General features: G+C 46.5%; 1 protein-coding gene across 4 annotated transcripts; it reads right to left on the reverse strand.

Annotated features, from left to right (window-relative positions):
* Positions 1 to 1,473: 1,473 nt before the first annotated feature.
* Positions 1,474 to 12,387, reverse strand: UFSP1 (UFM1 specific peptidase 1 (inactive)). Of its 4 annotated transcripts, XR_004257031.1 has the most exons (3): positions 11,992 to 12,189; positions 1,780 to 3,294; positions 1,474 to 1,722 (listed from the first exon to the last, which is right to left on the reverse strand). XR_004257031.1 is itself a non-coding variant. In XM_032238268.1 (2 exons), exon 2 carries the CDS (start codon positions 3,275 to 3,277, stop codon positions 2,612 to 2,614), a length of 666 nt encoding a protein of 221 aa, XP_032094159.1. In that variant the 5' UTR covers positions 3,278 to 3,294; positions 12,310 to 12,387; the 3' UTR covers positions 1,474 to 2,611. The 4 variants fall into 4 exon arrangements, 3 of the variants coding, with proteins under 3 accessions (XP_032094159.1, XP_032094160.1, XP_032094158.1); XM_032238268.1 differs by lacking the exon at positions 11,992 to 12,189 and adding an exon at positions 12,310 to 12,387 and having other exon boundaries at positions 1,474 to 3,294; XM_032238269.1 differs by having other exon boundaries at positions 1,474 to 3,285; positions 11,992 to 12,191.
* Positions 12,388 to 12,938: the final 551 nt, after the last annotated feature.

The raw sequence follows: 12,938 nt of genomic DNA on the forward strand, positions 1-12,938 counted from the left end.
TCCCAAAACAAAATGGAGAAGGCCCGTTGACCCAACAGAAAGCAGTTTTTGGAACTAAGGTGGCGCAGTGGTTAGAGTGCTGTACTGCAGCCACTTCAGCTGACTGTTATCTGCAGTTCGGCGGTTCAAATCTCACTGGCTCAAAGGTTGACTCAGCCTTCCATCCTTCCGAGGTGGGTAAAATGAGGACCCGGATTGTTGTTGGGGGCGATATGCTGACTCTGTAAACCGCTTAGAGAGGGCTGAAAGCCCTATGAAGCGGTATATAAGTCTCACTGCTATTGCTAACTGTTGGGTGAGAAGGCAGACTTCCTTAAATAAGTAAGTGATTAATACCAATACAGGCCATGTGTCCAATTGTGTTTCTCTTGATAATCCTGGGGGAGACCCCCCCCCCACCTGTTAAAAAGTCCCTTTTTAAGAGCAGCTCTTGAAGCCAAACAGGATTGGCTCATGGATGGGGAACTTCAGGAAGGAAAGACTTAAACTGAGAAGGTGGAGGTGGGGACAAATCACAGGGGGGAAAATATCACTTGGGTGGGTGGGTGGAAATGTAGTGACGGGGGGGGGGGATCCCAAGGAGGGAGGGGTCCATTCTGGAGGAGGAAGAGGCAACTCAGCCCCAATATTAAGTGTGAGAGAAAGAAGGTGAGGACAGCTGCTCCTGAACAGCTGCCAAAGTCCATTGTAGATGCAGGCCGCTCTTCAACCTGGCAAGATTCAGTCTCCAGGTGTGGAACAGGGAGGGACTCCGCTGGGAACAATCGGAAGGTGGGGTTCTTGACAGGTAGAGCCACAGCTAGTCCTTGACTTACAACCCCCAAGCTGAACACCTCTGTGGCTGAGCGAGACAGCTGTTTAAGTGAGCTTTGCCCCGTTTTACGACCTTCCTTCCCACGATTGTTAAGTGAATCACTGCAAGTTGTTAACCACGCGGTTAAGCAAATCTCCTCGTTGAGGTTCCTCATCAGGTCACAAAAGGCGTCCGGGACACCGCAGCCATCGCGAAGACGACTCCGTTGCTGAGCCACCGGATATCAACCGAGGCTACGGTGGGGCTGACTGGCTAAAGAGGGAGGAACCAGCCCCCTTTTCTTGTTACCTTTCTCCAATTTGTCCCACACCTCTCCCCTCCCCTCCCTGGGTGTCCCTCCCCTGCCCCCTGGAATGCTGGGAATTTTCTCTCCTCGCCAGAGGACATTCCTTACGGCAGTGGTTCCCAAACTTGGCAACTTTAAGCCTTGTGGACTTCAACTCCCAGAATTCTCCAGCCAGCTCTGCAGAGCTGGCTGGAGAATTCTGGGAGTTGAAGTCCACAAGGCTTAAAGTTGCCAAGTTTGGGAACCACTGCAATCTTACGGCTACAAAAAACAATTCATCCATCGTACACGGCAAACGGCATTCCAGTGACTGTCACATCAGGTTAACTATGATAATATGTGTGTCTCAACCGTCACACAATTATGGCACCGCTCCAAGAACAACTTCACTTTTTAGTAACCGTAACGTTTCCTCACTGATTTTCTAAACTTAGGGAAGTTTTCATTGTTAAGAGCCACCTTGGCTGATCTTTCCTTCAGGAACCACCCCCCCCCCCCGTTTTTCCTCTCCCTCTGAAGCCACACCCCTTTCTCTAATGCAGGGGGGTCTCCAAATTTGGCAAATTTTAAAGACTTTTGGACTCTGACTCCCAGAATTCCCCAGCCAGCTCTTTCTTCCCTACTTTGCTGAAGATATATTATGTTTACTGCATTCCCACCATCTCTTAAAGAAAGTTACCTTTGCTGAAGATATATTATGTTTACTGCATTCCCACCATCTCTTAAAGAAAGTTACCTTTGCTGAAGATATATTATGTTTACTGCATTCCCACCATCTCTTAAAGAAAGTTACCTTTGCTGAAGATATATTATGTTTACTGTATTCCCACCATCTCTTAAAGAAAGTTACCTTTGCTGAAGATATATTATGTTTACTGCATTCCCACCATCTCTTAAAAGTGCAATATAGGAAGCGTAGCCACATTTCTCCTTGTCCTATCCATGCTGGTATTCTGGTAAACCTTTCCGGGCTGGGGAATTCTGGGAGTTGAAGCCCACAAGGCTTAAAACGGCCCAAGTTTTGCTTTAGCCACAAGCAAGCTCCTCTCGGGAGAGGCCCCCTGGGAGGGCAGCTCCCGCACTTAAAAGCACCAAGTAACCAAACCAGCCACTTCCACACAGCACGGACTCTCCTCAAATCCCGGTCAGGTTAAAAGAAACCCAGTTTAGTCCTCTGGTTTGGTGTTCTGGCCAGGGAGGGAAGGCCGCTTCAAGCCAGCCCCAGCAACACTCTGCCAGTCCAGCAATAGGAAGGCACCCAGACGTAGTAGCTGCTCCAGAACGTGGCTGTCTTTATTGGCCTTGAAGCTGCCGGGCGTAGGCAGGGAAGCCACCCGGAGGGGCTCCCTAGGGCTGGAGCCCGTCCTGGTTGATGCCGGAGTTGCCGCTGGGGCCTTTCCTCCCGTGTCGAGGCCCCCAGCATGGGACGCCCATCCACAGCCCGTCCCCGGGAAGTGGCTGAAAGCGCCGGGCACGAAGGGTTCCCCTCGTCTTCCGTGGGGACGCCTCTTTCACACGGGGGGGCGCCTGGCCCAGAACTGGGGCAAACACAGGTTGTAGAAGGAAGTCTCCTCAAAGGAGCCGAGCCCCCGCCAGGAAACCCAACCCTTCCCCTGGGCTTCCTGCCGGCTGAGCGAGCCGGCCCTGCCGTAGAAGTGTGGATCCAGGACGAGCAGGTGGTGCCCCTCGGGGCCGGAGCAGACCCCCAGCAGCCCCTTGGAGGAATGGTCCCGGCCTCCCCCCATCATCACGGGGCCGCCACCCCCCTGAAAGTGGGCATACAGCGTCTCCAGCTCCCCTTCCAGATCTTTCCCGAGTCGGATGTGGAGCAGTTTCCCCGGCACCTCGTAAAAACGATCCATGCAGAGCGCGGCTTCCACGGTGCCGATCCAGTCGCGCGAGCCTGAGAACGAGGGAGGCTTGTCGCCCATCTTCACCAGGGAGTCCTGGATCTCCTTCAGGGACGGAACCGGGCGGCGGGCGGCTCCTCCTTCTCCCCCGGCGGCCAACAGCCAGGAGCACATCGTCTGGAGGGTACGGTAGCCGCATCCCCACCCCCGGTCGTCCACCCCGTCGCAGCCGTAGTGGTGGTAGTGGTAGGGCCCGGAGACGAGGGCCAAGCGATGCGGGCAGCCGGGAGGGGGAAGGCCCAGGTGGACGGTGGACAGCAATGCCATGCCTGAAGCTGGACCGCCTGAAAGAGGACAAAGGACAGAGGAGTGAGAAGCAGAGCAGGCGAGGGGTGGCTCGCCTTCCAGTACAGGGAGTCCTTGACTTATGACCACAAGTGTGCCCAAGATTTCTGCTGCTAATTTTGCCCCGTCTCACGACCTTTCTTGCTACGGTTGTTAAATGAATCACTGGAGTTGTTATGTTAGTCCCAGGGCGGACAGGTGAATCTGGCTTCCCCATTGACTTTGCTTGTCAGAAGATTGCAAAAGGGGATTGTGTGACACAACATCTAAGCCAACTTCTCCTACTTCACCATTTAGAATACAATACAATACGATAGCAGAGTTGGAAGGGACCTTGGAGGTCTTCTAGTCCAACCCCCTGCCTAGGCAGGAAACCCTATACCGTTCCAGACAAATGGATACCCAACATCTTCTTCAAGACTTCCAGTGTTGGGGCATTCACAACTTCTGGAGGCAAATTCTGTTCCACTGATTCATTGTTCTCACTGTCAGGAAATTCCTCCTCAGTTCTAAGTTGCTTCTCTCCTTGATTAGTTTCCACCCATTGCTTCTTGTCCTACCCTCAGGTGCCTTGGAGAATAGCTTGACTCCCTCTTCTTTGGGGCAACCCCTGAGATATTGGAAGACTGCTATCCTGTCTCCCCTGGTCCTTCTTTTCATTAAACTAGACATCCCCAGTTCCTGCAACCGTTCTTCATATGTTTTAGCCTCCAGTCCCCTAATCATCTTTGTTGCTCTTCTCTGCACTCTTTCCAGAGTCTCCGCATCTTTTCTACATCGTGGCGGCCAAAACTGAATGCCGTATTCCAAGTGTGGCCTTACCAAGGCATTATAAAGTGGCATTAACCCTTCACGTGATCTTGATTCTCTCCCTCTGTTGATGCAGCCTAGAACTGTGTTGGCCTTTTTGGCAGCTGCTGCACACGGCTGGCTCCTATTTAAATGGTTCTCCGCCAGGACTCCAAGATCCCTCTCAGAGTTACTACTATTGAGCAATGTACCACCTATACTGGACCTATGCGTTGCAACTTACTTGCAACACCCAGCCCAATTTCGCGTGACCCGTCAAAACCGGGGATGACAAAATCGCGCTCGACCAAAGCGCGCATTTGACGTCATCACAGCGCGACGAAAAAAATTAAAAATTGAAATAAAAATAAAATTAAAGCAGTTAGGTTAAGGGTTAGGGTTAGGTTTAGGGTTAGGTTTGGGGGGGTTAGGGTAAGGTTTTCGCTTTATTTTTACATTTATTGATCACAGTGCGATGTTTTCGTCGCGCTGTGATGACGTCAAATGCGTGCTTTCGTCGAGCATGATTTTGTCGTCCGCGGTTTTGTGGTGGAACCCAATTTTGGGGCCAATTTTGACTCCAGGAACAAAACCGGGAACCTCCCTGCATCTTTTCAGCGGCCTGAAGACTCCTGTCGTGGCTGCCCCAGTTTTTCCCATTAGCTCAGAGTGACGGGGTGGCATCATAGAAACCACGGTTTGAAAGAGAAGCTTTTGGGAAGGGAAGGGAAGACTGAGCCATCGGAAGAGGGGGAAAAAGAAGAGTTATCTTTTTGTCTCTGGAGATTCTCCGTCATCCTGATTGTCTCAAAGGTGCATTTTCAAGAGGCAACTGTTGTTGTTTTTTCCTTTGAAGGTGTTTTGCTTCTCATCCAAGAAGCTTCTTCGGCTCTGACTCCCCTTACCTAATATCCAGAGAGAGCTGAAGAAGCTTCTTGGGATGAGAAGCAAAAAGTCTTCAAGAAAAAAACAGAAAGTCCAGTTGCCTCTTGAAAACCCACCTTTGGGATAGTTATCTTTGCACTGGGAGGGGCGGGGGAGGGAAACTTGAATTCTATATCTATATCTATCTTACAGTATCTATCTATCTATCTATCTATCTATCTATCTATCTATATCTAACTTACTCTCTCTCTCTTTCTCTCTCTCTCTAATCTGTCTATCTATCTATCTATCTATCTATCTATCTATCTATCTATCTATCTATCTATCTATCTATCTATTTATCACTCTCTCTGTCTATCTATCTATCTATCTATCTATCTATCTATCTATCTATCTATCTATCTATCTATCTATATCTAACTTACTCTCTCTCTCTTTCTCTCTCTCTCTAATCTGTCTATCTATCTATCTATCTATCTATCTATTTATCACTCTCTCTGTCTATCTATCTATCTATCTATCTATCTATCTATATCTAACTTACTCTCTCTCTCTTTCTCTCTCTCTCTAATCTGTCTATCTATCTATCTATCTATCTATCTATCTATCTATTTATCACTCTCTCTGTCTATCTATCTATCTATCTATCTATCTATCTATCTATCTATCTATCTATCTATCTATATCTAACTTACTCTCTCTCTCTTTCTCTCTCTCTCTAATCTGTCTATCTATCTATCTATCTATCTATCTATCTATCTATCTATTTATCACTCTCTCTGTCTATCTATCTATCTATCTATCTATCTATCTATCTATCTATCTATATCTAACTTACTCTCTCTCTCTTTCTCTCTCTCTCTAATCTGTCTATCTATCTATCTATCTATCTATCTATCTATTTATCACTCTCTCTGTCTATCTATCTATCTATCTATCTATCTATCTATCTATCTATATCTAACTTACTCTCTCTCTCTTTCTCTCTCTCTCTAATCTGTCTATCTATCTATCTATCTATCTATTTATCACTCTCTCTGTCTATCTATCTATCTATCTATCTATCTATCTATCTATCTATCTATCTATCTATATCTAACTTACTCTCTCTCTCTTTCTCTCTCTCTCTAATCTGTCTATCTATCTATCTATCTATTTATTTATCACTCTCTCTGTCTATCTATCTATCTATCTATCTATCTATCTATCTATCTATATCTAACTTACTCTCTCTCTCTTTCTCTCTCTCTCTAATCTGTCTATCTATCTATCTATCTATTTATTTATCACTCTCTCTGTCTATCTATCTATCTATCTATCTATCTATCTATCTATCTATCTATCTATATCTAACTTACTCTCTCTCTCTTTCTCTCTCTCTCTAATCTGTCTATCTATCTATCTATCTATTTATTTATCACTCTCTCTGTCTATCTATCTATCTATCTATCTATCTATCTATCTATATCTAACTTACTCTCTCTCTCTTTCTCTCTCTCTCTAATCTGTCTATCTATCTATCTATCTATTTATTTATCACTCTCTCTGTCTATCTATCTATCTATCTATCTATCTATCTATCTATCTATCTATCTATCTATCTATCTATATCTAACTTACTCTCTCTCTCTTTCTCTCTCTCTCTAATCTGTCTATCTATCTATCTATTTATTTATCACTCTCTCTGTCTATCTATCTATCTATCTATCTATCTATCTATATCTAACTTACTCTCTCTCTCTTTCTCTCTCTCTCTAATCTGTCTATCTATCTATCTATTTATTTATCACTCTCTCTGTCTATCTATCTATCTATCTATCTATCTATCTATCTATCTATCTATCTATCTATCTATCTATATCTAACTTACTCTCTCTCTCTTTCTCTCTCTCTCTAATCTGTCTATCTATCTATCTATCTATTTATTTATCACTCTCTCTGTCTATCTATCTATCTATCTATCTATCTATCTATCTATCTATCTATATCTAACTTACTCTCTCTCTCTTTCTCTCTCTCTCTGTCTATCTATCTATCTATCTATTTATTTATCACTCTCTCTGTCTATCTATCTATCTATCTATATCTAACTTACTCTCTCTCTTTCTCTCTCTCTCTAATCTGTCTATCTATCTATCTATCTATCTATCTATTTATTTATCACTCTCTCTGTCTATCTATCTATCTATCTATCTATCTATATCTAACTTACTCTCTCTCTCTTTCTCTCTCTCTCTAATCTGTCTATCTATCTATCTATCTATTTATTTATCACTCTCTCTGTCTATCTATCTATCTATCTATCTATCTATCTATCTATCTATATCTAACTTACTCTCTCTCTCTTTCTCTCTCTCTCTAATCTGTCTATCTATCTATCTATCTATTTATTTATCACTCTCTCTGTCTATCTATCTATCTATCTATCTATATCTAACTTACTCTCTCTCTCTTTCTCTCTCTCTCTAATCTGTCTATCTATCTATCTATCTATTTATTTATCACTCTCTCTGTCTATCTATCTATCTATCTATCTATCTATCTATCTATATCTAACTTACTCTCTCTCTCTTTCTCTCTCTCTCTAATCTGTCTATCTATCTATCTATCTATCTATCTATCTATCTATCTATCTATCTATCTACTTATTTATCACTCTCTGTCTATCTATCTATCTATCTATCTATCTATCATCTATCTATCTATCATCTATCTATCATACAGTATCTATTTATATCTATCTATCTACCTATCTATCAGTATCTATTTCTATCTATATCTATCTATCTTACAGTATCTATCTATCTTACAGTATCTATCTATCTATCTATCTATCTAATCTATCAGTATCTATTTCTATCTATATCTATCTATCTTACAGTATCTATCTATCTATCTATCTATCTATCTATCTATCTATCTATCTAATCTATCTATCAGTATCTATTTCTATCTATATCTATCTTACAGTATCATCTATCTATCTATCTATCTATCTATCTATCTATCTATCTATCTATCTATCTATCTATCTATCTATCATACAGTATCTATTTATATCTATCTATCTATCTATCTATCTATCTATCTATCTATCTATCTATCTATCTATCTATCTATCTAATCTATCAGTATCTATTTCTATCTATATCTATCTTACAGTATCTATCTATCTATCTATCTATCTATCTATCTATCTATCATCTATCTATCTATCTATCTATCTATCTATCTATCATCTATCTATCATACAGTATCTATTTATATCTATCTATCTACCTATCTATCAGTATCTATTTCTATCTATATCTATCTTACAGTATCTATCTATCTATCTATCTATCTATCTATCTATCTATCTATCTAATCTATCAGTATCTATTTCTATCTATATCTATCTATCTTACAGTATCTATCTATCTTATTTTTTATTTATTTTTATTTTATATTTATTTATAGGCCGCCCTTTTCCCTGAGGGGACTCAGGGCGGCTTACAATCAAAAAGGAAGGGGAGTGTAGGACAATACGAAAAAAGAAATGTGCACAAAGTAAATTAGACAGTAAAACTCAGCATTAACTCAGCATTCACTCAGCATTCGGGAGGGGCAAAAATAAGATTATCCCCAGGCCTGACGGGTTAGCCAGATCTTGAGGGCTGTGCGGAAGGCCTGGACGGTGGTGAGGGTACGAATCTCCACGGGGAGATTGTTCCATAGTGTCGGAGCCGCAACAGAGAAGGCTCTCCTCCGAGTAGTCGCCAGTCGGCACTGACTGGCGGATGGAATACGGAGGAGGCCAACTCTATGCGATCTGATGGGACGCAGGGAGGTAATTGGCAGAAGGCGGTCTCTCAAATAGCCAGATCCACTACCATGGAGCGCTTTATAGGTGGTGAGTAGGACCTTGAAGTGCACCCGGAGACCAACAGGTAGCCAGTGCAGCTCACGGAGGATCGGTGTTATGTGGGCGAACTGTGGTGCGCCCACGATCACTCGCGCGGCCGCATTCTGGACTAGCTGAAGTCTTCGGATGCTCTTCAAGGGCAGCCCCATGTAGAGCACATTACAGTATTCCAGCCTAGAGATCACAAGGGCTCGAGTGACTGTTGTGAAGGCCTCCCGATTCAGGTAGGGCCGCAACTGGCGCACCAGGCGAACCTGGGCAAATGCCCCCCTGGTCACAGCTGAGAGATGGTGGTCAAAAGTTAGCTGTGAATCCAGGAGGACTCCCAAGTTGCGGGCCCTTTCTGAGGGGTTTAAATTTTGTCCCCCCAGCCTGAGTGATGGTATGGTGGTCAAATTTTTGGGAGGGAAACACAACAGCCACTCGGTCTTGTCTGGGTTGAGTATCAGCTTGTTTGCTCTCATCCAGTCTTTAACGGCTTCCAGTCCCCGGTTCATCACGTCCACCGCTTCATTGAGTTGGCACGGGGCGGACAGATACAACTGTGTATCATCCGCATATTGGTGATATTTTATCCCGTGCCTTCGGATGATCTCGCCCAGCAGTTTCATGTAAATGTTAAATAGTAGGGGGGATAGGACCGACCCCTGCGGCACCCCATAGGTTAGGGGCCTCAGGGACGATCTCTGCCCCCCCACTAACACCGACTGCGACCTGTCCGAGAGATAGGAGGAGAACCACTGCAAGACAGTGCCGCCCACCCCTATCTCCCGCAGTCGTCGCAGAAGGATACCATGATCGATGGTATCGAAAGCCGCTGAGAGGTCCAGGAGAACTAGGATGGAAGCATGGCCTCCATCCCTAGCTCTCCAGAGATCATCAGTCAATGCGACCAAAGCGGTTTCTGTGCTGTAACCGGGTCTGAAGCCAGACTGGAAGGGGTCAAGATAGTTAGCTTCCTCCAAGGTACGCTGAAGCTGGAGAGCCACCACCTTCTCAACAACCTTCCCTACAAAGGGGAGGTTGGAGACTGGACGATAGTTATTAAGGACAGCTGGATCCAGAGACGGCTTCTTCAGGAGGGGTCTCACCACCGCTGTCTTAAGCGCGGTGGGAAAGTACCCCTCCCGAAGAGAAGCGGTAACAACCGCCTGGATCCAGCCTCGTGTCACCTCACTGCTGTTGGCAACCAGCCAGGAGGGACACGGGTCCAGTATGCAGGTGGAGGCACTCACAGCTCGCATAGCCTTGTCCACATCCCCAGAGGCAACTTCCTGAAACTCAACCCAGAGATGGTTTGCCAAGTTTTCTCCTTGTGTCTCGGCTGGATCTACTGGGGTGGAGTCCAGGTCCGCTCGAAACCGGGCAACTTTGTCCGCCAAGAACTGGACATACTCCTCAGCCTTACCCTGTAAGGAGTCCCCCGTCTCCCTCCTATTTAGGAGGGAGCGGGTTATCCTAAACAGGGCGGCTGGGCGGGACTCGGCGGACGCTACCAAGGAGGCAATGTATGTTCTTTTTGTTGTTCTTAAGGTCCGAATATACTCCTTGGTGCATGCTGTCAAAAGTGCCCGTTTCGACTCGGACCTATCGGACCTCCACGAGTGCTCTAGGCGTCTCCTCCGGCGCTTTACCTCCCGGAGCTCCTCAGTAAACCAAGGAGGCCTCCGGGGGCCGCTGACCCGGAGGGGCCGTAGCGGCGCAATCCGGTCTAGAGACTCCGAAGCTGCCGAGTGCCAGGCAGCGACGAGGGTCTCCGCCGAACTGTGGGCGAGGGTATCAGGAATAACCCCAAGCTCTGTCTGGAACCTAACAGGATCCATCAGTCGCTTGGGGCGGAACCAGCTGGTCGGTTCCTCCTCCCTACGGTGGGGGTTTGGCCTCCGGAAGTCTAGCCTCAGTAGGTAGTGGTCTGACCACGACAGGGGTATGATCTCATTACCCCTCAGACCAAGATCGTAACTCCACTGCTCCGAGAGGAATACGAGGTCAAGCGTGTGACCCGCTGAGTGAGTTGGGCCTCGAATTACTTGAGTCAAGCCCATGGCTGTCATGGAAGCCATGAACTCCTGCGCTCCATCAGAGTGTTCACCGAGCGAAGGCAAGTTAAAGTCCCCCAGAACTATAAGTCTAGGGAACTCAATTGCCAGCTCGGCTACTGACTCGAGGAGCGAGGGGAGGGCTGCTGCAACGTAGTTGGGAGGCAGGTAGGTAAGCAGCAAACCCACTTGACCCTTGAGGTCCAGCTTCACTATCTATCTATCTATCTATCTATCTATCTATCTATCTATCTAATCTATCAGTATCTATTTCTATCTATATCTATCTATCATACAGTATCTATTTCTATCTATCTATCTATCTATCTATCTATCTATCTATCTATCTATCAGTATCTATTTCTATCTATATCTATCTATCATACAGTATCTATTTCTATCTATCTATCTATCTATCTATCTATCTATCTATCTATCTAATCTATCAGTATCTATTTCTATCTATATCTATCTTACAGTATCTATCTATCTATCTATCTATCTATCTATCTATCTATCTATCTATCTATCTCCATCCATCCATCCATCCATTAATCCACCCATCCATCCATTTGTCTATCTATCTATCTATCTATCTATCTATCTATCTATCTATCTATCTATCTATCTATCATACAGTATCTATTTATATCTATCTATAAATAAATAAATATCAGGTTTGGAAGGGAGGCTGGGAAAGGTTCTTTTTTGGGGGAATGCAGGGGGCTTTCCCAGATGTTTTTTTTGGGGGGAGAAGGCTGCACCCCAAAAGTTAGTGCGCCCCCCCCCTCTGACATACTCTAGCCTTTTATCAGGTGAAGGGACCTTGGAGGTCTTCCAGTCGAGCCCTGCTCGATTTTCTTCCAGGCGCCTCGAGTGAAAGTCGGATTTTTTGGGGGAGGGGGGAGATCTTCTCCATCCAGGCAGCTGGACTACAACTCCCATCACTCTGGGTGGCCCGGGATGATGGGAGGGGGATCCAGGGATTGGGGGACTCCCGCAGACCAGGCCCCGGGCGCATCCGCAGAGGCGGCTCCTTCCTGCGAGCTGCCCGGCTTCCCCGCGCTACCTGGACTCACCTGGCGAGGCACACCTGCAGGCCGGAAGTGACGGGCGGGGAGCTTCCGCCTGGCTATGGAGACCGCGCCGTGCTCCTAGAGCAGTTTCTCAACCTTGGCAACTTGAAGATGTCCGGACTTCAACTCCCAGAATTCCCCAGCCAGCGAATGCCTGTCCTAGAGCGTCCAGTCTTCCGGTCTCGCGTTTCCGCCCGCCACCGCAAGTGGAAGCCGGCCATCTTGGAAGGGGCCCAGCCCGAAAGGACACGTGTCCACCCCCCCCCCACGGGCTCATTCTCTGCCCCCACGCTGGCGCGGCGTCCTTGTGTGAATTAATACCTGCGTGTCGAACGTCCGAGAATCGCACTTGTGTTCGGAGCCGGCGCCGTGACCGCTCTACATATTCCGCCTCTATGGCAAAAGCGACCTGGGCGGAGGTCCTAGAGTTACGAAAGTGAAGAGTGACGCTCTAGCCCCCCCTCGTCACTGTGCAACTTCCGGGCTCCTTCTTGGGCTGTCCCTCTTCCACTCTTTAGAACTCCAGGTCCCATCATTCCCTGACAGCAGCTCAAGCCGTCGCTTGAATTACACATGAACCTAAGGCGGCGCGCTTTTTTTTAAAAAAAAAACCCTGGCAATTTTTAAGAAATAAATAAAGACTGGTGAACTTCCCAGAATTCCCCAGCCGCAAAGGATTCTGGGAGTTGAAGTCCACCCGCTTTGAAATGTGCCAAACTCGAACAGGGGTCTTGAAAAGCAGCCTATTGGCCGAGCCCTGCCGGCCAGCCAGCCCAGCAGTCCCAAGACCCCCCCCCTTCCTCAGGGGGCTGCATCATCATGGGGGCTGCCCAGCCCGCCACCCCCACCCCAAACTGGGCTCCTCCTGCAGCTCAGCCGCCCCACCAGAGTGAAACCCTCCTGGCTGAAGTGTTGAGCCCCCTGTTCCCTTCCTCGCTGATCCTCCGTGG

This window comes from Thamnophis elegans, chromosome Z (assembly GCF_009769535.1).
Source record: "Thamnophis elegans isolate rThaEle1 chromosome Z, rThaEle1.pri, whole genome shotgun sequence".
Taxonomy (NCBI): Eukaryota; Metazoa; Chordata; class Lepidosauria; order Squamata; family Colubridae; genus Thamnophis; species Thamnophis elegans.